Genomic DNA, 26,212 nt, shown 5'->3' with positions numbered 1-26,212 from the left:
AAGTGCTTTCCTTTTCTGGGATCTGGGGAAGGGGACACAGGTGGGGAAGGGGAGGAGGGTGAAGGACTGGGGGTTGCTAGGTCCTGAGGGAGAGTTGCTGGGGGTGGCTCTGGACAGGACTGTGCCTTTCAGAGACTCTGCAAACCTGACATCCCACATGGTGATACAAAGACCCTTTTTCTGTCTCCCAGGTGTGCAAAAAAAACACATCACAACTACCATCTGTGGACAAGCCCTTCAGTCATGTACTATTGCAAGTAATAAAGCTGAAGTGGTAAGTGGGAGCCAGACCATGAAGGGCCTGGTGAGTCACCTTGGGGAGCTTGGATTTTCTCTAGAAGGCAGTGGAGGGTTTTTAACAAGGAGTGGCATGATTTGCTTTGCACTGACACAAAGGTACAATCCATATATGGCAGAAATTGAGTATGTATTTAGTGCATATTAGTAAGCGCTCGCACATACTTCACGTGGGGCTCCGGGAGGAATGTTTAATATAATGGTACAGTGATCCTGAGCGAGGGCTCAGGGGTCAGGCTGGTTTGACTCCCGGTTCTGTCACTTCCTGCCTGTGAGGCTTTGGCAAATGACCTCTCTGTTTCTTTCCTCCTCTTACAAATGAGAGATGAGAACGATGATTTCTAAGCCACAGGGTTGCTGTGAGGATGAAACAAGGTTATGCTTACGAAACACAGCACAGCGCCTGGCACGTTAAAGCGCTCAACGAATGCTGGCTTGTCCTCACCCTGTGCATCGCCTGCTCCAGTTCCAATCCTCTCGGCCTCGTGTCTTTTCCCAGCCACTGTGTGACCACCAGGCCCCGCAGGCTTTGATCTGCAGCATCTCCTTCTCTTGCTTCCTGCCCGAGGGCTTCTCAGATGCTCAGGTGGACCCACTCATGCATGTTCCACCCAGAAGCGAGGGAGACACAGCTGTGGACAGAGCTGAGGGATAAATGTACCCCCCCCCTTCCCCCAGGTGACCAGTGAGGAGGTGCATTTCACAAGGCTTCTGGGAGGTCCCTCGGCTGGATGGCCTACCACCACGGTCAGCTCAGTGTGCATCCTCGCACTGGCTTTCCCCTCCCTTTTCCCCCTCTCTGTCCTTCACCTTTGTTCCTGGGGACCACATTTCCTATTGAATACCTACACTTAAGGTTTTTTTCTCAGACTCTGCTTTTCAAAGGAACCCAGGCTAAGATAACCATTATAAGATGATCCTAATTTCTTTGAAATGCTGCATTAGAAACTGCTAGAAACATGAACATCTGGAACAGCGATCATTCCCTGGGGTTGGGTAAACTCTTGCCTACACCCCAAGTTCCCAGTTTTACTTATTCACTTGTGTGAGGGTAGAGGAAGGGGTGAGCTAAGGAAGCTGGGAGAGCTCTGTAGTCCAGCCCAGGCCCGAGTCTGCTACTCACTAGTGACTACGCCATCCTAGGCAGGTGTCTGCCTCTGAGCCTCTGTTCCTTACCTGTAAAACGGAGATCATAAATGCCTACTCATACTCTGAGACAGAGACTCTTCAGTTGAGTGCTTGGCCCAGTGTCCAGCCCCTAATATGTGTTCAATAAACAGTGAGTTTTACTGTAACAGCCCTCTGTGTCTCCTGTTGCTTCACGTGTGCTTACTTAGCTTCCGCATTGAAATGGTAAGCCTCTCACGGGCAGTGATAGAAGAAATTTGTGATCAATAGCTACATTGTCTCTTTCAAATAAACGACTCCAGCTTTACTGCCCAGACTAGCAGAGGCCTTAGTCCCTAGGATTTGCTTGCCTTCCACTGCAGCTCGGTTCCCAGGAAGCAGACTCTGAGACAGATGTGGATGTAGGAAGTTTATTGGCGAGTGCTCTTGGTGTCGACACTGTGAAGGAGGGGAAGGAAGCAGGATGGGGCAGAAGAAATGGGCTGCAGTGCAGTCACAAGGCCTCAACAGACCCCGTGGGGAGCGCCAAAGCTGGGATGGCCCCTCAGGGTTGTCCCCAGGTCTTTCAGTCCCTGCGCTGCCCCGTCAGTGGATGTGGCTGCCTGGGAAAGAGGCACCGCCAGCCTGCACACTCCCAGCCACTGGGGAAAGAAGCCCTGAAGTGGGGAATCTGGGTGGGGTAGTATCCGCCACACTTCAGTTCTAAGGGGTGGCTTTGGAGAATGTGACAGTCACTGCTGGTTCTCTAACCAGTATCTACTTTCCCCTTCTTCCTTATTAAGAAGGCCTGATTTGCTTGAGACAGCAATGTGCCCAATAAAAATACTCCCTTTCCTAGACTTCTCTGCAGTGGCAGTGGCCTAACGGGGACCCCATTCTGTCCAGTAAGATGTAGATAGCAGCCTGGGTTCCTGATGACATGGTGGAGCCACTGGAGAAATTGGAAGGCTTTATTAGCTTAATCACTGTAGACAGTTTTCTGTTGCATGTGACCAAACAGTCCTGGATGGTTCAGAGATGCGTAATCATATTCTGCTTGAGAACATGGGTCTTTGGGTTAATGGACGACAGCTTTGAGCCTCAGCTCTGCTGCATACTAGCTAGCTATGTGAAACTGCAGAGAAGTCACTCCATCACACTTCCCTTTTTCTCTAAAGTGGAAATGACAGTACCACCTAATGCATGTCTCATACAACACTAGGGTAACCAACTTGTCCCTGTGTGCCTGGAACTTGCCCGCTTTTAGCACTGAAAGTCCCTCATCCTGGGAAACTCCTCAGTCCCAGGCAAACCAGGACAGCTGGTCACCCTATTAAAACACTTCCCAAAATACCTACCTCCTTTACAAATGGAAGACTGGTCCCGAAGGCTAACAATTATATTTGATGCTGCCCCCTAGTGGCTGAGTATAATATAACATCACTGCAAAAACGAGTTTGTAAAATTATTCATGTAAGTAGTTTTTTCTTAACAAAAACTGTAACCTCAGAAGGTCAGAGGCAGAGTTGGAATATTCTCCTAACCATTTAGATTTAAATTTATAGCTGTTGTAATCCCACTATATTTTAGTACTCACTGATACTCGCCAGCAAATATGGTATATTGTAGGGTTACTGGGAGGATTAAATGAGTGTAGGAAAGCCTCTGACACGGTGCGAGACAGTCCAATGTGCTGTAAGTTTCACTGATGTCATGTAAACTTGGGTTAGACTCTGCACTTTGACTCTTCCTTTGAAAAGTGACTGTATCCTTTTCTATCCCTCTCTCCCTGTTTCCTCATTGAATTAGGAGTAATAGGACCTCCCTCGGAGGGTTAGGGTTAGGTTGATAGACGCTTGTGGGGCGCCCCCCCCCCCAGGGAAGCAGGACCCCAGAAATATTGCCTTTACTACTGAGTTCTCCAGAAGCCAGGCCTCAGGCCACCCCTCCCTGAGGGGCTTTGCAGCCCTGGGAGGGGCTGTCCCGGGGACACCTCCTCCTCCTCAAGGCCACGCTCAGCTGCCAGTAGGGCTTCACAGGCCTGGAAGGCCTGACCAGACACTCTGATGAAGTCAGCTGGCTCCTCTTAAGCCAAAGCTCTGACCACTCCCCTGAGCTGGCCACTGGGCAGGCACTATACAGGGGCATGACCCCACGTTCAGTTCAGTGGCCTTGAGCAATGCGAGCTAACTGGTGCCCAGGCCAGAACTCTGAGCGAGCCCCGAGCCACGCCAGACCCACAACGTAAACCCCAGCTGTCTTCTGCTTTCTACTTATGTTGTGTTTAAACACGCTTAGACTGCTCAATCTGTTCAGAAGGCTTTCTAAAGATTCAGAGAAACGGAAGCATCTCTGCCTATCCCGCGTCAGTCTCTATGAGTTCTAGAAAAAGGAATCACTCAAATCTTTCAAACATCTAATTCTGCTATAGCTACAAAGACCCTCAAATAGGCTTAACAGCAATATTGGATTAAGTTCTTCAATTCTATTTCTAAGTGAATTTAGAGGAATAATATGTACTCTACTCATATTAATCAACACATACAATTGCTGGTCTCTCTACTTTGTTCTGTGTATCTCAAAAGCCTTGTAGTCCTATTTTAGTACCTTGGTGTTACATTTCAATTTCATTCATTTTTAATTTAAAAATATGTCTCATCTATATCATGAAATCATGAATTAAAAGAGCTGCCTGCCTTTCTTTCTCCTTCCTTCCCTTTCTTCCTTCCTTCCTTTCTTTTTCTTTCTTTTTTTCTTCCTTCCTTTCTTCCTTCCTTCCTTTTCTCTTTCTCTCTCTCCTCTCTCTCTCCCCCTCCCCCCTCTGTCTCTCTTTCTCTCTCTCCCTCTCTCTCCCTCTCTCCCTCTCCCCCGTCTCCCTCCCTCTTTCTCTCTCTCTCTCTCCCTTTCTCTCTTCCTCTCTCTCTCCTCCTCTCCCCCTCTCTCTCTCTCCCTCTCTCCCCTTCCCCATCTCTCTCCCCCTCCCCCCTCCGTCTCTCCCCTCCCTCTCTCCCCCTCTCTCTTCCCCCCTCTCCCCCCCCTCCCTCTCTCTGTCTCTCTCTCTCCCCCCCCCTTTCTCTCTCTCTCCCCCCTCCCCCGCCCCACCACCCTCTCTCAATGTGGAACTCTCCAAGATAGATATACTGTTATGGGAAACAACTTAATGAGAAATATATCTAATACATATTGTTAAAGGGAACCTCACCTGGGTGCTCAGTGTTTGTTTATGGAAATGAAATGTCTCAGAAGTTGATATTGAGGAGGATACTTTAATGCCATGCATACCCAATGTCTTGGGAGGCAAAACCTCTATCTACACTTTTAATGTTGGCTCGTATGCAAAATACCCACCTTTACCAACAGATGTTGTGAACTGATTTTTAAAACATCTTCTGATTCACCTTTATTTTTAAATCTTCAAGCTGTGTTTAGCAGTGTTGATTCAGATAGATTGTGAGTGGGAACAACAACAAAAAAACCCTGCTTAGGCTTTAAATACTCGAGAGAGGATAACACACTATTTTCAGCAATAAAAGAAGCTCTGGGGATACATTTTCACCCAGTCCAAGGCCACCAGCTGTGACACATCCTCTCGGCCACCGAGCCCTGATGCTGCTGTCAGAGAAGGACGCTGCAGCCCCTCTGTGGCCCAGTGCAGGACTGCTGTCCCTTCCCGTCACCCCTGAGGGCCCAGCTTGGCCTGCAGCTGGCCACACTAGGCTGGGGCCTGGCCCTCCCTTACCCACGTGCACTGTAGCGCAGCGGTCCCCAAGCTTTTTAGCACCAGGGACTGGTTTCGTGGAAGACAGTTTTTCCACGGACAGGGTGGGGGGACGGGGAATGGTTCAGGCGGTAATGCGAGCGATGGGGAGCGGCTGTAAATACAGATGAAGCTTCGCTCTCCTGCCTGCCGCTCACCTCCTGCTGTGCAGCCGGGGTCCTAACAGGCTGCGGTCTGTGGCCTGGGGGTTGGGGACCCCTGCTGTAGAGCTTTCTAATTTAAAATGTTTTTATTTGTTAAAAAAAAGATAAATTAAAAAAACATATGAACTCACTTGAAAGGAAATAGAGTGACTTACAGGTACAAACCATGAGTTGTGTGTACGAGTAATCTTCAAAAATTTATTAATAGAAACGGATGTACTCAAATGCAACACTGGACAAAAAACAAAGAGAAAAGGCTGGAATACCAGCGACATCAGGGAATCTCACTTTATATTTCTTCGCACAGAACTAGCACCATTTTAGTCAGAAATCACAGATTTAATTATAATTGCTTCTAATATATAAAATACCTTATAAAGATTATTTAACTATCTAGTAACAAAGTTCTTCCAAAAACTTATTTAAAAATCAATTCGAATTTACCATTTGAAACACGAAAATGGTTTAAAAGTCGATCCAATTCTACTGCTTGTCGAAGGCAATGAGCCATAATTGGTTTTATTGGAAGAAAGTGCCTGAATTCAGCTTCTGGCTCCCCTCTAACCCCCAGGCAGATACAGTAAATTGAATATTTCATAGGAATCAGAGCACATCTAAAACTGGTCTTAGAAAATATTTTCCTAGACTATAAAAATACTAAATGGAATACAAAAATTTCAGCATGTACAGCAAATAGACTACAGCAGACAAATATTTAAGACATACTCAAAACTATCTTATACCATAATCATCATGAACATCAAGTATTATTCTAATAATTTTTCTATGATTCATTTTGATTCAATGTTTATTTCCCCTCAAGTTTTGTTATAATGTCGGATACAGACACAGATTCTGTGTTTCTAGCAGAAGTTACTGGAGGCACCACTGAATAATTCTGGGTATTCAACTGGTTCTCTCGCAAAGTGCTGGAAGTGCAATTGTAGTAGAGCCTGGCTTTTAGAACAGGGGTCAGCAAACTACAGCCCTCGGGCCACACCTGGCCCACCGCCTGTTCTGTGCGGCCTATGAACACAGCCATGCTTATTCATTCACGCGCTGTCTGTCGCTGCTTTCAAGTTACAAGAGCAGAATCGAGTAGCTGTGACAGACGCTATATGTGGCCTTTTGGTCCACAATGTCTACAATATTTACTATTTGGCCCTTTACAGAAAAAGTCTGCCTACCCCTATTTTAGATAAATCACTTCAGGAAATTGTTCACTGGACAAGGACAAGGTAAGATTGTCCCAGATTAAGAAACTTCTGGCTGAGGTTTGCTGGTTCCATCATACAGTACCAAGGCAGATCAAAAGAACACACATGTGGATTGGCAGCTTTGGATACTGAAGTGTTATTCTAGCATCCTAAGCAAAGTCTGGCTATGATAAAGTACCTTCCTTTCTCTGTGAACTGGCCATTGTGTACCAAGTAACTCACGTACCCAATTACAGCAACATACTCACTGTTCAACCCTAAATCTACGTGGCCCCCAAGCATGATTTCCGGCCTTTAGAAATCACCTTGTACCCTTAGCAACCGAAAGAACTAGAAGTGGACCTTTGCCATCCCTCTGTATTGGCATAGATTCTGTTAGCGCCACACCACGTACCTTTTAGGATCCTTCCCTGTGACACGCATCATAATAATTAGTGCTACCACTACCCAGGGCCACGAACATGTCCCTTTTGACAAAGCGGACGAAGTTTTCGAGGGGGCACATGGGCTTGGGAGACCGCCTGTGGTGATCCTGGCAGAACGAGGTGTGGAATGTGACGTCGACACCGTCGTAGAGAATCCGGACGGAGTGCTCGCCGGGCTTCTCCCTGTCTTGCCAGAGCTCAAAGATCAACCTGGCCGCGAACCTCGGGAACCTGGCTTCGGTAAGGCCCAAGGCACTGAGAATCGGGGCCAGAGTGACGTCGTGAGCAGAGGAGAGAGCAAAGAGCTCCTCCTTCCGGCCCTCCGCCGCGCGCCGCATGCGGCCCACGGTCTGGTTCAGGATGGGGTGGGCGCCCAGGAGCGCATAGCCCAGATACAGTTTCTTCTCCTGCCTCTCTCTCTCGTCCTCTATCTGATGCCTCTTGATCACCTTGAAGTGCTCCATGTTAACACAGCCGTTCCTGGTGCAGGGGAAGCTGACGTTGTGGCAGAAGAGGCAGAGCATGGCGTCTATGGGGTTGGCGGCCCGGAGCTGCTTGGTGGGCGCGTCCACGATCCTGGCCATCTCCTCGTAGGTCCTCTCCAGCTGCCTGTTTTTCAGACGCAACAGGTACTGCCGACGCTGCTCCTTTTCCAGGTACTGGTTCCTCAGCGGGCAATAGCAGTTCCCAGAGCAGAACAGAGCGCTGGGCTGGTGCCGGAAATAAACCTTCTTCCAGTCAAAATCTGGGAGAAAGCCATAAAGCAGAGCCAGCCCACTCTGCAGCGTCCGGCTTTTGCCAGTGGTCTCCAAGTGAAGCTGCTTTGTGGACCAGTCATGGGGCAGGAGTTTGTGTTTCTTCAGATAGATGTCCCTCAGCAGCTGGCCATTCTGCAGATGCTGCACAACCCCTGAAACACAAGAGTGCCACCCGCTTGCCTCGCCACCAGCTTAGCAAAAGGAACAGCACGGGGAGTCGAGGCCCGTGCAACTCTGGAATGCTTTAGACAGCGAACGGTGACATCCTCGAGCCTGGCCCCCAGTGCGTGGAAGCCCCGAGAACGGGCTCACGTCAGCGCGCAGAGGGAGCCCCTCAGGGTTATCCACAAAGGGGCGAGCAGAGTGGGGCCCTGTCCTCTGGACCCACGCCTTTCCGGGAAGCACAAGGACCATTCAGCTGCCTTGATCCCTCCCTTTTGACTGGGTCCCTCCCCTGGAGGAGGGTTGTGACTGGCGGGGCTCAGAGGGTAGGAACCATCGCACTGGTGGACGTCTAGGAGGTAACTGGCAGGGGCCTAAGGAGAGCTTTCTCCCTCCTGCCCTGGGACAAATCATTGCTCAGTGTGCCTGAGGAGTTCATGGAAATCTGTCACGCAAGGAGAACAAGTCACTTGCTGGCTGCCTAGTCCCCTCACTTCGGGGACGTTCCCTCCTTCACACCGTCCTCCCTACTCTCCCAGCTGAAGGCTCTCTGCTCACCTTCTGGGTACATTCTGCCCAATCCTGCTAGGGCTTTACCTGCTCATCAGCAAGGACACTGTCTCTGTATGGATCTGGAATGATCTCCCAGATACTCAGAATATTTGGGGAAAAAAAAAGCAAACTGCAGAACAGTATGTTTATTATGCTGCTTTTAAATAAAAATGAGGGGAAAATAAGAACGTGTATTGGCAGCTGCCTGTGTTTTGCATAGAAAAATTTTGCAAGGATGCACAATGGTTACCTGGGGATGATGGGGGCTCAGAAATGGGGGGGAGGTGGAACATGGGTAGGAGCGTGAATTTTAAGTTTACCTTTTAGTTGTTATAGTTTCAAACTACACACAGGAACTATACCACAGTATAGTATCTTGAAAAAAGAACATCCAGAATCTGTGTCTGCTCCCGTTCCCCTCTGGACCTACCCTGTATTCTGAGGCTATGTACATTAAGGTTGGCGCACTTACTGTGTGCCAACCTTTCTCCTTTAATCCTCACAAAAACCCAGCAAAGAAGGCATATTATTATTATCCCCCTTTTCCTTATTTTACAGATGAGGAAACTGAGGCCCAAGCCATTCACAGTTAAGACGTGGCCGAGCAGAACTCCAGCCCCTGTCGCGGCCCAACCTTGTGCTCTTAGTCCCTGCTCACAGCACCTCCTCCCTACACGTTCCTGCAGAAACACTACCCATTCGGGGCTTCTCCTTCTCGCCAAACACAACCTGCATCTTCATGACTCTGTTCACGCCCTTCCCTTTCTCTTCTCAGTGAAATCCTCATCCTGGCTCCAATACTACCTTCTCTGTCTCCCTCCTCCTCCCCCGCTCCCCAGAGGTCCAAAATTAATCATTCCCTCCTGTTTGCACAGGCCGCTGGACCGCTAAGGCAATAGCTGCATACACTGAGCCTAGCATATGCTAGCACTGTGCTAGGCGCTTTACACATGCTGTCTACTGCAGCTTGCCACCAGCTCTGTCGGGAAGATGTTATGAGCCCCGTTTCACAGGTCTGTCTACTCCAAAACCCGTGTTTATTCTGTAAGAGCCTGCGACTCGCAGCAACACCCTCAGGGGTCTCCATGCGCTGTACCACTGCAGCTGCAGGTTCCTTTAGGACAGCATCTTAGTCATCCGGCCACCCCCCCCTCCCCTACATGCGGCAGCTGGCAAAGCATCTGGGACAGAGTAGGCACTAATGATCAGTCGCATCTTACACAGCTCCTGTGGGGTGCCCAAAGTGTGCCACTTACAAATGATGATTCTAACAGCGATGTGAAATTTCAAATAGAAGATAAAAGTGACCACTAAACGAGAACGAGGGAATAGGAGCAAACAACCGCAAAAATGATTTCTAGGGTAATACTAATTCAGAAAACGATGATGATCATAGGTCAATGGAGAAGAAAGGTTAGAATGAATAGCTGCTCGATGCAATTACCCTGACTTCCTAGCCAGCTGACGGACACTGACCCTCAAGGACCCCATTAGATTCCCTCAGGAACCTGAACATGTAAATTCATCTCTACACGTGGCTAGGACTGTCTCTGTTGACAGACACACAGCAAAACCATAGAGGCAGGGACAGACAGCTTCCTTATTGCTGGCACCAGTCTCTGGAGGTCTGGTCATATTCTTGCCCTTAAGAGTCTGTGAGTCACCCTGAATCTTTATAATAAATGTCCTTTTTTCGCTTGAGTTGGTTTCTATTACTTGCAATCAGTGGTTCTAGGCAAGCACGGTTCTGTCCTCAGGGAGGGTTTGGTCTGTCACAATAATATGGGGAGGCACGTTCCTGACCCCTAGTGGGTGGGGGCCAAGGGCCAGACAGTCTTCACAAGGAACTGTTTTCTGTTCCACGTAACTTTTTTTTTTTTTTTTTAAAGCTAGGATTTTTTTTTAATTAATTAATTATTATTATTATTTTTTTATGGCTGTGTTGGGTCTTCGTTTCCGTGCGAGGGCCTTCTCTAGTTGCGGCAAGCGTGGGCCACTCTTCATCGCGGTGTGCGGGCCTCTCACCATCGCGGCCTCTCTTGTTGCGGAGCACAAGCTCCAGACGCGTAGGCTCAGCAATTGTGGCTCACGGGCCCAGCCGCTCCGCGGCATCTGGGATCCTCCCAGACCAGGGCTCGAACCCGTGTCCCCTGCATTGGCAGGCAGATTCTCAACCACTGCACCACCAGGAAGCCCCCACGTAACTTTTGAATGTACAAGACATTCCCTCATGTGAAAACCCTGTTTAAATACTTCAATCTCAAATCTGGTGTTTTGTGTCTATAAACACAAAACCATTTTTGCATAACATTAACATCCACTGAATTTTCCAGAAATGCAATATAAATTAAGGGACACCTGTCTTTTGTTCTGATCACAACTTGTCAAAAAAATCATGTCCTGACACGGGGTAGTAGAGTCACCAATATGCATCCCTTGATCAGTCTGCATTTGTAGCTGTCACACACACCCATCTACACTGAAGTGCAAGCAACTGATTATTTCATCCTATTTTCTAACAAAGGTGTGCTCAGGCATTTATATTGAGATATACAGAGTTATATAATAAATTAGTTTCCTGTTGTTTCTACTTCATATTACAATTAGAGTGCCTGATATAACTGTTTTCTAAAATTATGTATATAGAAAAGTTATATTCAAATTTCAGTTCAGGATAGTTCAGGGAGCACCACAAAACCCTTGTTAATAAAAGGGGGCGCTGGATCTGGTAGGCAGAGAACTCCTGTTTTAAACTAATGCAGAGGGGCTTCCCTGGTGGCGCAGTGGTTGAGAATCTGCCTGCCAATGCAGGGGACACGGGTTCGAGCCCTGGTCTGGGAAGATCCCACATGCCGCGGAGCAACTGGGCCCGTGAGCCACAACTACTGAGCCTGCGCATCTGGAGCCTGTGCTCCGCAACAAGAGAGGCCGCGACAGTGAGAGGCCCGCGCACCACGATGAAGAGTGGCCCCCACCTGCCGCAACTAGAGAAAGCCCTCGCACAGAAACCCAACTCGCACAGAAGACCCAACACAGCCAAAAATAAAATAAATAAATAAATATTTAAACTACTGCAGAGCTTGTGCACGTGAACTAATTAGCAAAAGCTTTTGACAAAACTCCTTATTCAAGGCTAGTCCTCCAGAGACTTCAGCTCACCCCACTCTGTCACTCAGTATCCCCAGTAATGGGGAAACCAACAGGGCCAAGTACAGGACAGAGACCTTCCTTCCATCAAAGCTGAGGTCCTAAGATGCTGGTGGATCAAGAAACAGAACGTGGCCAATTGGTCGCCTTGATTCCTCCAGAAAGGCTGGTGACCACGCAAAAGTCCTTTAAGGTCCCAGACTGAAGAAGTAGGAAGCTGGAACCTCTTAGGGGACCACCAGTTCCTTCTCGTACTGACAAAGGTGACCCCACCGTTAAATCACCAACCTACGCTGACAGTGAACTGGCTGCACAACGGTACGAACAGGGCTGCAGAGGGAGAGATGGGCTTCCGTGAGGAACACACAAGCCAGACAAACTCCATGCTCAGTGGGGCTCTGCCATATGCGTGTCTCCCTGAGACCTGGTGCATTAAAACCTTTCAGCTGCTTTGTCTGAAGTAGCTAAGAACATGGGACTGCTTACATAAATCATGGTCCATTCACAGTGGAATAATATGCAGCTGTCAGAAATGACGTTGATGAACATTTATTGATAGGGAAAGATGATCTCAATATATTGTTAAGTAATAAAGTAGGTTACAAAACAGTGTTTAGGAAGATACCACCTGTGAGAATGAGCGTGAATGAGTGTGTGTGTGTGTGTGTGCATGCCGAGTGCATGCAGATATAAACACAGGAAGAAAGATTATTAATTTCTTTGGTGGGATTGTGAGTGCTTTAAATTTTCTTCCTTTTGCTTAATTGTCTTTCCTGCTTTCTCTTCCATGAACATATATGGTTTTTGTAATAAGAAAAAAGGTTATTTTTAATATTTAGAAATCACACGTTGAATTAGATAACCTGGTGGGCACACAGCTGCTTGAGGTGCTGGCCCTACTCACCCCTGCGCCCACAGCGTCTTTCCCAGGAGGCCCCGATACACGCGTCCGCCAAATCCAGGAGCGGGTGGGAGACTGAGTAGGGGAGAGGCAGCTCCACATACCTGTCTGCGTGAGCTCTCCCATCTCACACAGCTGGTGACTGGGGTAAAGAGGCAGGGAGTGCAACGGGCTTTCGAAAGAGGCTCCGGATCCTTTGGACATGTGACTCACGAAAGCCTCCAGTTTAGGGTGATACGGTTTCCTAAAGAGGCAACACAGAGAGAGTTAGTGGTTAGCGTGCTCCAGAACCGTCCGTGACGATTTCAGCCTCAGCAAGCAGGATCCCAAGTGAGCCAAGCCCTTTCTCACCCACAATAATAGTACATTCCAGTTTCACGATTACCTGCCCGCTGCCACCTACGCATAAAATCCCCACTCCGTAAGGCCAGCCCGAGACCCCGCCCTCCACCCAAGTGCCCATCATCCTCAGCACCGTGGGAGTCAGCGCTGACCTCATCCGCCCGGTTCCCCAGGCCTGCACCACTCCTGTCTCCCCCTCCCGGAGGCCACCAACCCCCCGACCCGAGGCAGCCAAGCCGAGGCTGGGGGTCCTCCTCGATTTCTCCCTCCCCTGCGCCCTGCACATGTGCCCTCCTGGGCTTCTCTGCCCCCCTCTCCTGTATCCCTGCATCCCTGAGCAGGGTCTGCCTCAGTCAGCTTTTGTCTGGATGGCATGGGCTCCTCCTTGGCCTGCCTGCAGTCTAATTTTGCCTCCTCCACAGCCAGTGAGGTCGACGTAGAAGGCAAGCCCGACTGTCACTGCTCTTCCACGGTGCCACCTTCCCAAGAAGCCACGCACAGCCGTCAGTCTACTCTGGCCCTGCCTCACTTTGAGGCCCAGGGCTCCCTAATGCTGCGCTCTGGCCACGCACAGCATCTGCCTTCTGTGGGCCCTGCACACCTGTTCTTTCATGCTTCCAAGACTTTCCACATGCTGCCTCTTCCTCCTAGAAAATGCATCCCGACCTTCACTGGGGTAACCCTTAATCCTTAACCTATGTGACCTCTGGAAAATCTCCTGTGAAGAAAATTAACTGATTAAGATAACCCAGATCTCTACAGCTCACTATGCATTTTGCACATATGGTATCTCATTGCATGTGGGGTAGGGATGAATAGTGAAAAAAAAAAACACACCAGGTTATTTATGAGATCTGACATTATTTATATTTCTGCCATGTAGTACACATGGTAAATCAAGATTTATTGTTCTAGTCACTAATACACAATTTCCCTGAATAATGAAATGACCTATGAATACATACGCAATTTCTCTGAATAATGAGATAACCTATGAGTACACACACCTTTTCTTTAAATAATGAAATGGCCTATGAACGTTTATACACTTTACAGCTAAACAGAGGTGGACAGATAGAGTAGTTCCCAACTAAACTAAATCAGCACGAAAAGAAGCAAAGATAAATTGTTTAATGGCAGACCCCTGCTGTCTGAAAGCCTAATTTACTTTGGCAGTGCTTTTACAATGGCTGCCAAAATGGGTTTATCTTTCAAAAACATAAAGCTAAAAAAAAATCCATTCCAGAAATACGTTTTAAAATTAGAGAATGCTAATCCTGACATACAGTATATAGTCTAATAAATCACCCTGGATTGCTATAGGGCATTATGGCTTTCCATAAAAACAGAGAATGTGTTATTTTCCCTGAGGCTAAAACACATAAATATTTGCAAACTGGGAAAGAAAATGTCCAGACTGATAATGAGGCTGCCAGAACAAATCCACATAAACAAAGGCTATCCATCAACAGGAGTCAAATGCTCTGCTCCAGGCCATTATTTCAGGTTGGTGATGTTTGAGGATCTAAGAAAAGCTTTGCTACCAGCTTTAGAAATGAAATTTCACTACTGAAAGTTTTCAGGGAATCTGACTCATTAATGATGCATTAATATCTAACTGTATTCATGGAAACTTGTTTTTGATATGGAAAGATGACGATTCATGGAAGAAAAACTTCACTTACGTAAGAGAATAACAAAAGACTTTTAATCAGGAATAGGACCAGGAAACCTCAGTCCCTGGGCCTGTCCTGGATCTGAATGACCAGATCCTGAGGCAGGAGATAGATGGGTTCCAGGCTGAGCAGCTAGAATCTGTCCCCTGTGGACAGATACTCCAAGATAAAGATAATGGCGGGAGCAAGGAGGAGCTGAGTCCTGCTTGGATAAAAGACAAAGAGACCACATATTTCTCATTCTTGAGGTCAAGGAGACCCCCAAGCTACACATGCGCAGAAAGGATCCTCAGGGGAGGGGGTGCTAGACCATAATATGTTCTGTCAACTTCTCAGGGAACCTAGCGCCTGAGTGCATCTTGGCTAAAAGATGCACGTGCACCCAGGGTAGGGCCTGAGCCAGACCAGATATGGACTCAAAGCCAGACAAAGCAAGATGATTGGAAACCCAGAACTGCCTCCCTATAAGTGATTTAACCCACCCCAAAAGCCCACGGCTCTCTCCTTCTCTCTCTCTGAGCCCGCCCATGCTTTCTCCGCACGTATCTTCTCTCCTAATAAACACTTTACTTGCCTCACTACTTTTTGTCTCTTTGCTGAATTCTTTCTTCAAAGCAGACAAGAGCCAGGGCAGCACTGTGGTCTGGGTTCGATCCCTGGTCAGGCAACTCAGATTCCCACTTCAAGCTGCCACAGCCAAAGCCACCCGAGATTAGTCCTGCCTACCGCATCTACTGCTCCAACCCTGCAGCGGAGAGAGTACCCAGCACACGGTAAATACCTCAGAAGCACACAGAAATGATTTCAACTGGGAAGTGCCCCAACCTTCGATGCTTCAAGAAAAGTGCAAGCCTTCTTAATCTGTAGCAATGAATATGGCAAGTTCCCATAGTGTTTATTAAAGTATCCAGATTTTGATGGAAATATTAAAAATAAAGGCTGTTGTGAGTGATACTGTTACTTGTAACAGACTCTCTTTGACCAAATTTTAGTCTCCTCCGAACCCTCTTCCCAACCAAGCCTTGACCTCCGGACTTTCATGTTCTTTGGATTTATATCTGTCTTTGCATTGCCCATTTTCAGCAAAAATCCTGCTAAGTCTGTTTAGCCAGAATCTCCCACTTTTGATATCTGATCACCCTTGATACATGATCAAATTCCTCACCCCCAGTGGTATCTGATCACCCTGGTCTGCCTTCAGCAAGAATCCTGTGGAGTCAGTTTAGCCAGAACCCCCTGACCCCTGATGTCTCCTCATAGTAATTCCCCATCCACTGACCCACACCCTGCTCCTCGGCTATAAAACCCCACTTGTCCGTGCTGTATTCAGAACTGAGTCCAGTTCTACCCTTCTGCATTAACTCCTGAATAAGATCTGTTTTTACTACTTTATCTGTTCTCTGGCTCTGGTTTTTCTTTAACAGCTATATACTAAAATCTATTCTCCTCTTCTTGGGAACTTGGTTAGAGCCCATTTCTGAAGTCCTAGTGGTCAGGTAGAGCCACGTGACTAAGTATTCTCCAGTGGAATGGAAGGATGTATGCCAATCTGTGTTTAGGCTTTCAGATCACGGGCGTGCCCCCTTCACACTCTCTTCCTTCCTTCTGGCCACTATTCAGGCACTGCAGCAACCCAGGTTCAGTCACGTAGACATGCCTAGGGCACGGTGGGAGCAACAACCTGGAAGGAACCTGGGGCCCTGAATGACCAGGTAAAGCCAAGTTATACAACCTGGAACACTCATCTCAGACCTTCATGCAGGAGATAAACTTCTATTATCTAAGGCAATGCATTCTTGGTCCTCTTTTTTATTTTTTGGACGCACCACGTGGCTTATGGTTCACGGACCAGGGATTGAATCCAGGCCCACAGCAGTGAAAACGCCGAGTCCTAACCACTGGACCACCAGGGAATTCCCCCTTGGTTCTCTTTATTATAACAGCATGCAGCCTAGCCTTACCCTGACCAACACAGAAATGATTATATCTGTGATGATGAATTTTTCTTCAGGAAAAACCCACGTTACTGTATTCTCATTGGAAATCTATTTTCATATTGAAAATGGAAAGAACCAGCAGTGCTACCATCTTAAGCCTTCAAACCATTCACTTCAGAGGTCTTGTTTACATTTTTATATGCATTTTTCACACCTATTTATGCCACAAAACATACATGGAACCCCAAGGCTCATCTACACACCTGCAAGAAAATTTATTGTGCTTTAGCCATAATCTGAGCAATTACTGAGTTTTGTACAGATCATTAAGACAAGCAGAGAAGAGGTATAAGACCAGTGACACTGTTACCAGAAAACACAATGCAAAAAAGCTTATATGACTAGAAACCATAATAAGTTCATAGCACGGGTTTTTACAATTTATGCTAATTAAAGAATTTATTATTTTATATTATTAATAAAATGAAACTCTAAAAAGATAAGCTTAATATACTCTTCTCAGTCTTTAGCTTTCTGGACCTTTCTGCTCTGTTTGACGTGACTACCCACCCCCTCCCCCTTCCTGAAGCTCTGCTTCCTCAGCTCTCATAACATCACTCTCCTGCCTCCTTCCTGCTGCAACTTCTCCATCTCCTCCTGGGACCCTCCTTTCTCTCTGCGCTGTAACTGGCTGGTGCTCTTACAGGGCTCTGTTTTGGGCCCTTACCTCCCTCCAGAGGTTCTGTATGTGATACCGTTCAAGTCCACAGCTTCGGCTGCCATCTATGTGCTCAACTCTCAAGTCCACCTCTACCTGCCAGCCAGACAATGTTCCTGAGCCCCTCGACTACTCACAAGGAGGCAGCTTCCACTACAAAGACTCTGAGAGTCGTGGAAGGTGTCCTTATGAAGGGAAACACTGGGGTGTCCGGCTCCTGCTGATTCAGCTCACAGCGTGCCCGCCGCCAGCCCAGGCAGTGTCCTTCACCAGACGGGAGTAATGGGCACAATTCAGGACGCTCCGCCTTTGAGGAGGCCATGAAAATTAATAATTCGTGAAGCCGAGCTGGCACCTGGGAAGGCAGCAGGCACAGCTGGTGACCCAGATCCCACAGTCCCAGGGGATTCGGAGGCCCAGCGTGGGTCCCCTTAGCTGGGAGCCCTGCTCACTCTTACACTAAACGTGTGTTTATAATGACAAGTCAACTTTTATTGTTATAAAAGATGGAATTCATTAAATGCCATTAATTAATTAAACATGCATACTCCACCCACTTTCTATAAAGGATTGAAAGTAGCTCCTAAAAATACAGAATGTACTTGTATGAAATAGAACTAGACCAAAAGACCAAGGCCAGGGGAAATGAGGCAGAGGCAGCTGGGGCAGCTGGTCCCCAGGAACTGCACCTCTCAGGTGGGAGCTCCAGAAGTGGCCCCGTCAGGGCTGTGGCAGAACGAGGGGCCCCGGGACCCGACCTGGCCCTGTGACCACGACCACTCAGAGAGGAAAAGAGGCCGGGCCTGGGAGATTCCAGGCTGCTTTGGTAAATGAAACACCATTTCTCAAGCACTCAGTGGGGACCAGGCTCAGCACTTTACTCCATCACCTTAGTAGACTTCACAAGGATGTTTTAGGGAGGTGAGATGAGTCCCCTACATACAAACCTTCAAAGCTTTCAAAGATGCGAACATACGTTCGCATGTCCAATCACATAAATTAGTTCACGTGTCTGGTGTCATCTATAAAAGCTGGGTACCTCGGCTAACTCTGTTGGACTTACAACAAACTGGACTTACAAACGCGTTCTCAGAATGGAACTTGTTTGTATGCAGGGGACTTACCGTATTACTATCCGCATGCTCTCGGACAGAATACTGAGGCTCAGAGAGATGAAGGGATTTGCCCTACATCAAACCGGTGACAATGGCCTCAGAGGATTTCATGGTCAAGACTCTAATCTCCTACGATAGATACATGATAGGCAATGATGACCTGTGATTCCCATTGGGCTCCTGAATTCATTCTGCAACCAACCCAGTCCAACAACTATTACATGCCAGGCTCGGGCTGGGCACCAGTGATATGGAAGGAATAAGACCCAGTGCCCTGAGGGGCCGGTGGTGCGGGCAGAGCACAGACAACGATGCTGGGAGGACAAGTCGTAGAGCACCAGCACGCCCACTGGAGGCCTGCACGCCGCCCGGCGGCCCTGCCCACGGGGCCCTTCCCTGGGAACAGCCAGGTGGCCCTCAGAGGCCTCGCGGGGACCTCTCCAGCAACAGCTGACTGGCCTGGGGGCAGACCCATTCTCACGCCCGGGAACCTGAGGCCCAGCCAGAGAGAGGGGAGCAGAAGCTGCGAGCTGCCGGCTGAAGCGTGGCACCTCCCACAAAGCCCTTGAGGCTGCTCTGGGTCCGGCCAGCTCAGCGGCCTAGTGGCCCGCCTGTCCCTGGGCTGTTCAAAGTCCTGTACAACGGCAGGACTGTGCCAGTTGTTAACACACCGACACTCCGCTGCGCCCGAAGGAGCAAAGCCACCCCTCCCAGCTGCCCTCCCTGTGTCCTCCCGCCACCCTGGGTGCTCCAGCCCAGAAACTAAAGGGTTAATACCCAGCACAGCAAGTGGCCTCCACCCTTGCCTAGTCCTAAGCCAGTTAAGGTCTGGTCGTTAAGTATTTTGTTCTGAGATTCTTCCCATACGTCCCCCTTTTTCAGGTTGAGTGAGGCGGTGGCAGTGTCTGATACAAGCAGAGAATCCCAGCTAATGCACTGGGAGAGGTCTCCTAGAAGGCGTACCATCTCAGGGGGCCTCGAAGGAGCTTTGGAAGGGGGCCAGCAAGCCAAACGGCAGGTGCAAAGGCCTGAAGGGTGAGGGGCTGGCAGGCAGTGGTTGGCAGGGGCCGAGGGTCCCAGCAGAAAGGCCAGCACAGAGGGCTAGAGACGAGGAAGAAAGCCAGGGACTGCCTGGTGCTCTGACATGGGCTGCACTCCATCCAGGGTGTTTCCCAGCCCATGGGACACAAGGACATGCATCCGTACTTGCTGAACACAGAAAAGAAGACGTAAATCCCCAGGCTGCGAGGTTCGTGGCCTCCAGCAGGAAATGAAAGCCTAGAGTCACGTGGCATTTCGTGATGTTTTTACATAAAATGGTTCACTCCATCTTCCCCTTGATATTAGACAATAAGAAGGCTGAGATGCAAAGGGTTAACCTGGAATTCCCGGGTCCACACTGCAGTCCGCTGTGAAGGGACAGCCCTGGCTGCAGGGAGGCAATCCATGGTTCCACCAGGCTGGCGTTGCCCGGGGCAGGCTGGCACCCAAGGCGTTCCATCAAAAGAATGTCATCCCCACCGAGCACTTCCCCCGCCTCCTCTCCTCATTCAGTAAACTCTGCTTGGGAGGTTATGCGTCCCCTGACACATGTGCTGAGGCCTGGCCCATCACTTTATTGCTAACTGTGCCTCTCATTTTAGAGCCACGCCATGTCCACATGCACAATTTCTACTCTCTTTTCAAGTATTTTTCATCGTAAGGGCTCTCAACCAAGGGCAGGCTGTCTCTACTCCGGTGAAGAATGAAAAGGTTGAAGTAAATGTCTTCCGGTTGTGGCTTTGCAGCCGGTAATGTGCATTCTCCTTACCATCCCACTTATTCCTCACCCCATCCCTGTCCGGGCAGCAGCGTCATCCCCATTTTAGAGACAGAAGGCTGAGGCTCAGAGAGCCTAAGGGACGGACCTGCTCCCCTCAACGGAACGGGCACGCCAGGGTCCGAGGACTCCTAACCCAGTGCTCACTGCACCCCGTCCCAGCTGTTCCTCAAACTGAAGAACAGCAGGGTGGGAGACTGCAGAGAGCAGGCTGGCCTGGGCTTAGATCTCAGTTTATCTGCTGTGTGGCCTTAGACAGGTGTTCTCACCTCTCTGGGCCTCTGTCCTCTCAACTGTGAAATGGGATTCACCTGCAGGATTGTTCTGAAGATCAGACTCCTGGCAAACAGTACTCACTGGACGAGTGTAGGCCACTCACCGATTCTGTAATTCTCCAGTCAGCCTTTTGATTTCAACAGAGGCAACAGATTCTTGAAAATGACTTTTAGGAAAACTGCAATTTACCTGTTAGCCACCAGAGTGCAGTCAATTTCTGGGCGCTTCGTTTTGGGAATGACATACAGTGGGTACCTGTCCCCGTGTCGAATGAACACATGCACTGAGACCAGCTTAAAATGATGCGGAGCGTGACCTGCGAGAGAGAAGCACACTGTCTGGTTATCACCCAGGAGATGTCCATCCCTTGGACCTCGCAGACCATGGTGGAAGGGTGCTGTGCTGGGTGGGAGGCCTCTCACTAGCCTCACAGGGCAGAGGAACGTGAGAGGGCTGGTTATGCCCCAGCCCCCTGGAAGTCACGGGGAGGCTCTGGGGTGTGGCGGGGGTGAAGGTCACACCTGACCTCCAGTGAAACGTGGGCAGGACGATTCATGTAATGGATAAAGAAGATGTGGCACATATATACAATGGAATACTACTCAGCCATAAAAAGGAACGAAACTGAGCTATTTGTAGTGAGGTGGATGGACTTAGAGTCTGTCATACAGAGTGAAGTAAGTCAGAAAGAGAAAAACAAATACCGTATGCTAACACATATATAAGACACAGACGTAGAGAATGGACTTGAGAACACAGGGAGGAGGAAGGGTAAGCTGGGACGAAGTGAGAGTGGCATGGACGTATATACACTACCAAATGTAAAATAGCTAGCTAGTGGGAAGCAGCAGCATAGCACAGGGAGATCAGCTCGGTGCTTTGTGATCACCTAGAGGGGTGGGATAGGGAGGGTGGGATAGGGAGGGTGGGAGGGAGATGCAAGAGGGAGGGGATATGGGGATATATGTATACATATAGCTGATTCACTTTGTTGTGCAGCAGAAACTAACACACCATTGTAAAGCAAAAAGAAGACTATTCATGTAGCCTCATGCACATCCACAGACTAGGGGAGGCCCACAGAAGTACCGGAAACAATGACTTCTGCTTTAAATCTCCCTCTCGCAAAACACAGCAGGGCACAAACAGATAAATATTCAACATCATTCTTTGATACACTTTCAAAAAAGCAAAGCTCAACATAGAAATCATATTTTCCTACACTTTCACTTCAAGACACCAGCAGGGCATGCTGTGGAGGTCCTAAGCCCGGAGAGAGCCCGCCCGGGAAAGGAGTTAGCTGAGGATGACACCCTAGGGCCAGCCAAGGCCACCTTTCCGTCCCACTGCTGTCTCACTGATAATCAGGATGATGGCAAACATTTGTGGAGGGCTAATCATGAGCCTCGTGCTGCTCAAAGAGGTCACTTAATCCTCCCAGCAGCCCTGTGAGTAGGCACTGCTAGCTATGCCCATTTTACAGACAAGGAAACTAAGACCTGGAAACTCACTCAAGGACACAGCCTAGTGGCAACTGCAAGATTTGGGCCCTAGCCGTCTAGCTCCTTAGATGCTGCCTGAAGATGGTACCACGTTGGGCAGCGCAGCCAGGCCTACCTTCCATGCTGCGCTCGGCCACACGTGGAATGTTGCAGTACAAAAGGGCTTCGTAAACGGGGTCCATCACGGGGGGCTCCGTCACCGGGTCAGGCATGATCCTCTTTCGATTCTTGCTAGTCACTCCATTCTTAGCTGCCGACACTGGGATCAGGTGGACTGCAGAGAAAGCAAAGCAGGTCACGACACACATGGTCCTGGGCGGGGGGCGGGAGTTAGGGGCTAGGGTGCACAGGCCAGCTGGACGGGCCCAGAGGGCAGCTGGATTTTCACCGTAACTATCGACTCCCTCAGAATTAGGCTGGACTTCAATCTAGCAAAAAGTCAGCTTCAACTGTTTCTTGAGCCCCCTCCAAGCCCTGCCTCTTTCTCTCAATGCCATTATCCTTTCCTTATCAATAATTATCTATGCAACACCAGGTGGGTTCCCCAGAGAGAGGGGGCCTCACCCGTGGTGGTAAAGGAAGAACTTACACACTAACTTCATGCAACCCGATTACTTCGTTCTGAACACCCTCTGAATTCTGGTAAATACTAAGGAGGAAAACCATCACCTATTGAGTGCCTACAAAGTGCTAGACAGGTGTCTGACGTAGCTCATTTAATATCATCTGCTTTGCACTTTGTGGGCCCTTGAGCCCAAGCACAGGCAACCGCTCATTAATCCTCAAGAGACCATTTTACAGAGCAGAGAGCCAGGGATCCAAGGGGAGGTTGAGGCAGCTGCCCAAGGTGTACATGGTGGATGGAAAGCCATCTCCAGTTCACCCCTCTGCCTCCAGACCAGGTTCTCCCCCACTGTCTGCTGGATATCACGGGTGGGCCCTGCAGTCTGTTCTGTTTGTTCATCTACTGCTCTTTCTGTTGGTGAACCACTCCTCCCCCCGCACGTGGTTGGGTTGAACTGTCAATCACATCGTCCTGCCGCCTTGAGAGAGGTACACTACAGACACGGGGAAAGGGGCTCCTTTTCTCCTGGACGCTGATCTCTAAGAATGGAAACCTGGGGCTGCCCCAGCCATCTGTGGCTCATGGGCAGCCTCTGCAGTGGAAGAAAATGAGGCTAAGTAGAGATAAGCCAGACCAACAAATGAAGAGAGTTATCAGAGAGAAAGAGGAAGGAAGACCTGAGGACATCCACCCTTTGAGCCCCTGGGTCCAGATGTGGTTAAAGTGTCCATTAGACGTTCCAGTTCTGTAAGTCGAGAAAGTCGTCTTCTTATTTCAGCTAGTTTGAGTCGGGTTTCTGTTACTTTCAACGAAATGAGTCCTGGTCCATACACTTTATCAATTATTTATAAGCAGTTGTAAGTCCATCTTCTGGGTCAGCGGTCCCCAGTCTTTCTAAGAGTTCCCAATTTGGAACTCCCTACATAATAATAGTTGGATGTTTAGCATCGCCAACTGAGGAAATACACGGAAATATGTGTGCCCATGAATCATTTAACTTCTAAAAGGCTTATTAATCATCATATAATATATATGCATACATTTGAACAATAGCTAAAACCGGGCCCAATCACCAGTCTAAATCCACTTAAATTCCCTAGCTACTCCTACAAATTCTTCTGTAAATATTTAAAACTTCCCTTTGGCAAACAGATGTTATAAACAAAAGTAAAAGATAAGCAATCCACTGAGAGGAAAATATTTGCAACATATACTACAAATTATTAATATCCAAAGTGCACAGATCTCCTACAATCAATAAAGGATATAAGCAGGCTAATTATAGAAAAATAAATACCAGTGGCAATAAACACATGAAAAAATGTTCAACATTATACATACTTGAAGAAATATAAAATAAAACAATAGGATGTGATTCACCCCCACCCCACCAGACTAAAAATTCACATTTTAACAATAATATCAGTACTGGCAAGGGTGTGAAACCTACATTTCCATATACTGCAGGTGAGAGAGGAAACTGGAAGGACTTTGCGGAAGGAGTATTTGGCAGTTGCCACTAAAATGTTACATGTGCTTTATCCATGACCCCATTATTCTACCTCTTGGAATCTATTCGACAAAGATATCAATTCCCATCACCAAGACGTATGGCCAAAGAGATTCACTGCAGCGCTGTTAATAACAACAACAAAAAAAGGGAAATGACCTAAATATCTTTCATCAGCAGAACAGAATGTTACATCCACAGTGGAATATTCTGCCACAGTTAAAAAGAATGGAAAAGGATCAAAGATAAATGAAATGAATAAACCAAGTCACTGGATATTTATGTAAGTCTTTTTGTGGAAAGAAAAAATTAACCATAAATGTATGAATATTATGTAATATACACTCTTATTATGTAAATGAACAGAAAAATGTCTACAAGGACATCCATCACAATGCCTTTGGGGAATGGGTAGAATGGGGTGTGAAGAAGTATTTTCACTTGTTTTTCTGTAACTGTCTATATTGTTTTACAAATCCACACGCATACATATGTAGATATGGATTTACAACAAGCGTATGTTACATATATTCTATAGGTATAGAAATATATGTATATTTCTATAATGTCTAGATATACTTTTTTTTCAATAAGCATATTTTCGTTCATTACTTATGATAAAACAACAACCACAGAGCTAGAGTTGGCCCTTCACCAACTCAAATTAGCCCTTTGATTGGTCCTAGAGCCACTTTCTTCCTAACAGCTAGAAGGGCCCAGAACTGCTAATACATAGCTCCGGTGTCCAGAGGTCATTTACCATGGGAGGACTTGTGCCAGATCAAGAGAATGATGAAAAGTAGATGTCCTAAGGCAGTATGTTAATGACCCAGCCCTTCCGGCTGTGCGGCACCCCTCAATCCTTGACTCTGCTCTGTTATAAAGTGGTACCAGGTTCTGGCCCCTTGGCCATGCCTCAGGGCACACTCCCTTTGAGTCTGGGCCAGGGAAAAGCGAAGCTAAGGAGACAAGATAATATGAGTGACACAGGGACAGAGGGGCATGGGTCCCTGCACGTCCCAGAGTCCCCACAGTTTGCTGGCTTATCTGAGAGCACACGGGGTTAGGCTTGTTGGGGCTGCCGCCTGGGAACTGCTATAAGCTGAATGTTTATGTCCCCCCAGATTCACATGTTGAATCCTAACTGCCAAGGTGATGGTATTTGGAGGTGAGGCCTTTGGGAGTGATATGGTCAAGAGGGTGGAGCCCTCACAAATGAGATTAGTGCCCTTATAAAAGAGACCCCAAAGATCTCCCCCACCCCCATTCCTGCCATGTGAGGTTACAGCAAAAAGATGCCTTCTAGGAAGTGGGCTCTCACTAGACACCAAATCTGCCAGTGCTTTGAGCTTAGACTTCCCAGTCTTGAGGACTGTGAGAAATAAACTTCTGTTGTTTATAAGCCAGCCAGTTTACTGTATTTTTATTCAGCAGCCCAACAGACTAAGATAGGAACCACCCACAACTCAAGGAAGCAATGGTTTGAAAGCCACAGGTAAAGAAACCTTCCATCCAGAAAGTTTTTATCTGCTGCTTCCTCTGGCATCTGGGCCTGTCAGCCTCACCCACTAGCTGTTGAGATTACCTTCCACTGTTTTGCACCTTCCTGAGTCACCAGGACACAGAGTCAGTCCATGTGGGGTCCTTTGAAGGGTCCTCCAGATACCAGACAATCAGGGGAAGTTCTGATGCATAGAGGCCATGGGGTGAGACGTCTCCCCAGCTCCATCTCCCTGCGTCCCCTCCCCTACCTTGTTCTCATTGTCCTGAACTGCTCAGAGCTGCCCCCACTCCCACAGGATGCTTTTCAGGATGTTTCCCTCCCCTTGCTTATGCCTCTAACCTCACCCCAACCTCTGTTTCCCAGATCTGGCCAACTCCATAACTCATCCCAGGGGTCACCTCCTCCAGGAAGCCCACCCCGAATCCCCAAGTAGTTTGGACATCCCCCTTCTATGAGCCCACCTGGTTCTTGCTGCTCTCCTAGCTCACACTACAGTACATGTAAGCAGAGGTGTCCACAGGTTATCAACTCGCCAACCCAAATGTCCAGAGGGCCAGAACTATGTCTCTTTCAAGTTTATATTCCCCCAGCAACCAGCACAGGGAAGGCCCTCCATAAATACTTGTTGAATTAAAGGTCTGCCCTGAGCCAGGCACTGTGCTCCATGCTTCTGGTGAAATACCTTCTTGAATCCTCATGTGGGAACACTAAGGGAAAGCAGTCACCTGACCAGCCCTGGGGGTGGGGATCGTCCAAGCAGG

The 26,212-nt window shown here is 48.2% G+C and overlaps 1 protein-coding gene across 11 annotated transcripts in view; it reads right to left on the bottom strand.

The window, feature by feature from the left end:
* Nucleotides 1-5,452: 5,452 nt before the first annotated feature.
* PXYLP1 (2-phosphoxylose phosphatase 1) overlaps nucleotides 5,453-26,212 on the bottom strand; it is a 69,943-nt gene continuing 49,183 nt past the window's right edge. For all 11 annotated transcript variants that reach the window (XM_036850982.1, XM_036850983.1, XM_036850981.1 and 8 more), the window contains 4 exons: nucleotides 21,988-22,146; nucleotides 20,560-20,686; nucleotides 12,592-12,731; nucleotides 5,453-7,877 (listed from right to left, as the gene is read on the bottom strand). In XM_036850982.1, coding sequence (XP_036706877.1) covers nucleotides 6,940-7,877; nucleotides 12,592-12,731; nucleotides 20,560-20,686; nucleotides 21,988-22,146 — 1,364 coding nt within the window. In that variant the 3' untranslated portion in view covers nucleotides 5,453-6,939. The remainder of the gene's footprint in view (nucleotides 7,878-12,591; nucleotides 12,732-20,559; nucleotides 20,687-21,987; nucleotides 22,147-26,212) is intronic.

Source organism: Balaenoptera musculus, chromosome 4 (genome assembly GCF_009873245.2).
Source record: "Balaenoptera musculus isolate JJ_BM4_2016_0621 chromosome 4, mBalMus1.pri.v3, whole genome shotgun sequence".
Lineage (NCBI taxonomy): Eukaryota > Metazoa > Chordata > Mammalia > Artiodactyla > Balaenopteridae > Balaenoptera > Balaenoptera musculus.
Note: the sequence above shows the minus strand (reverse complement) of the source record. Positions and strands in the feature narration are given on the sequence as shown.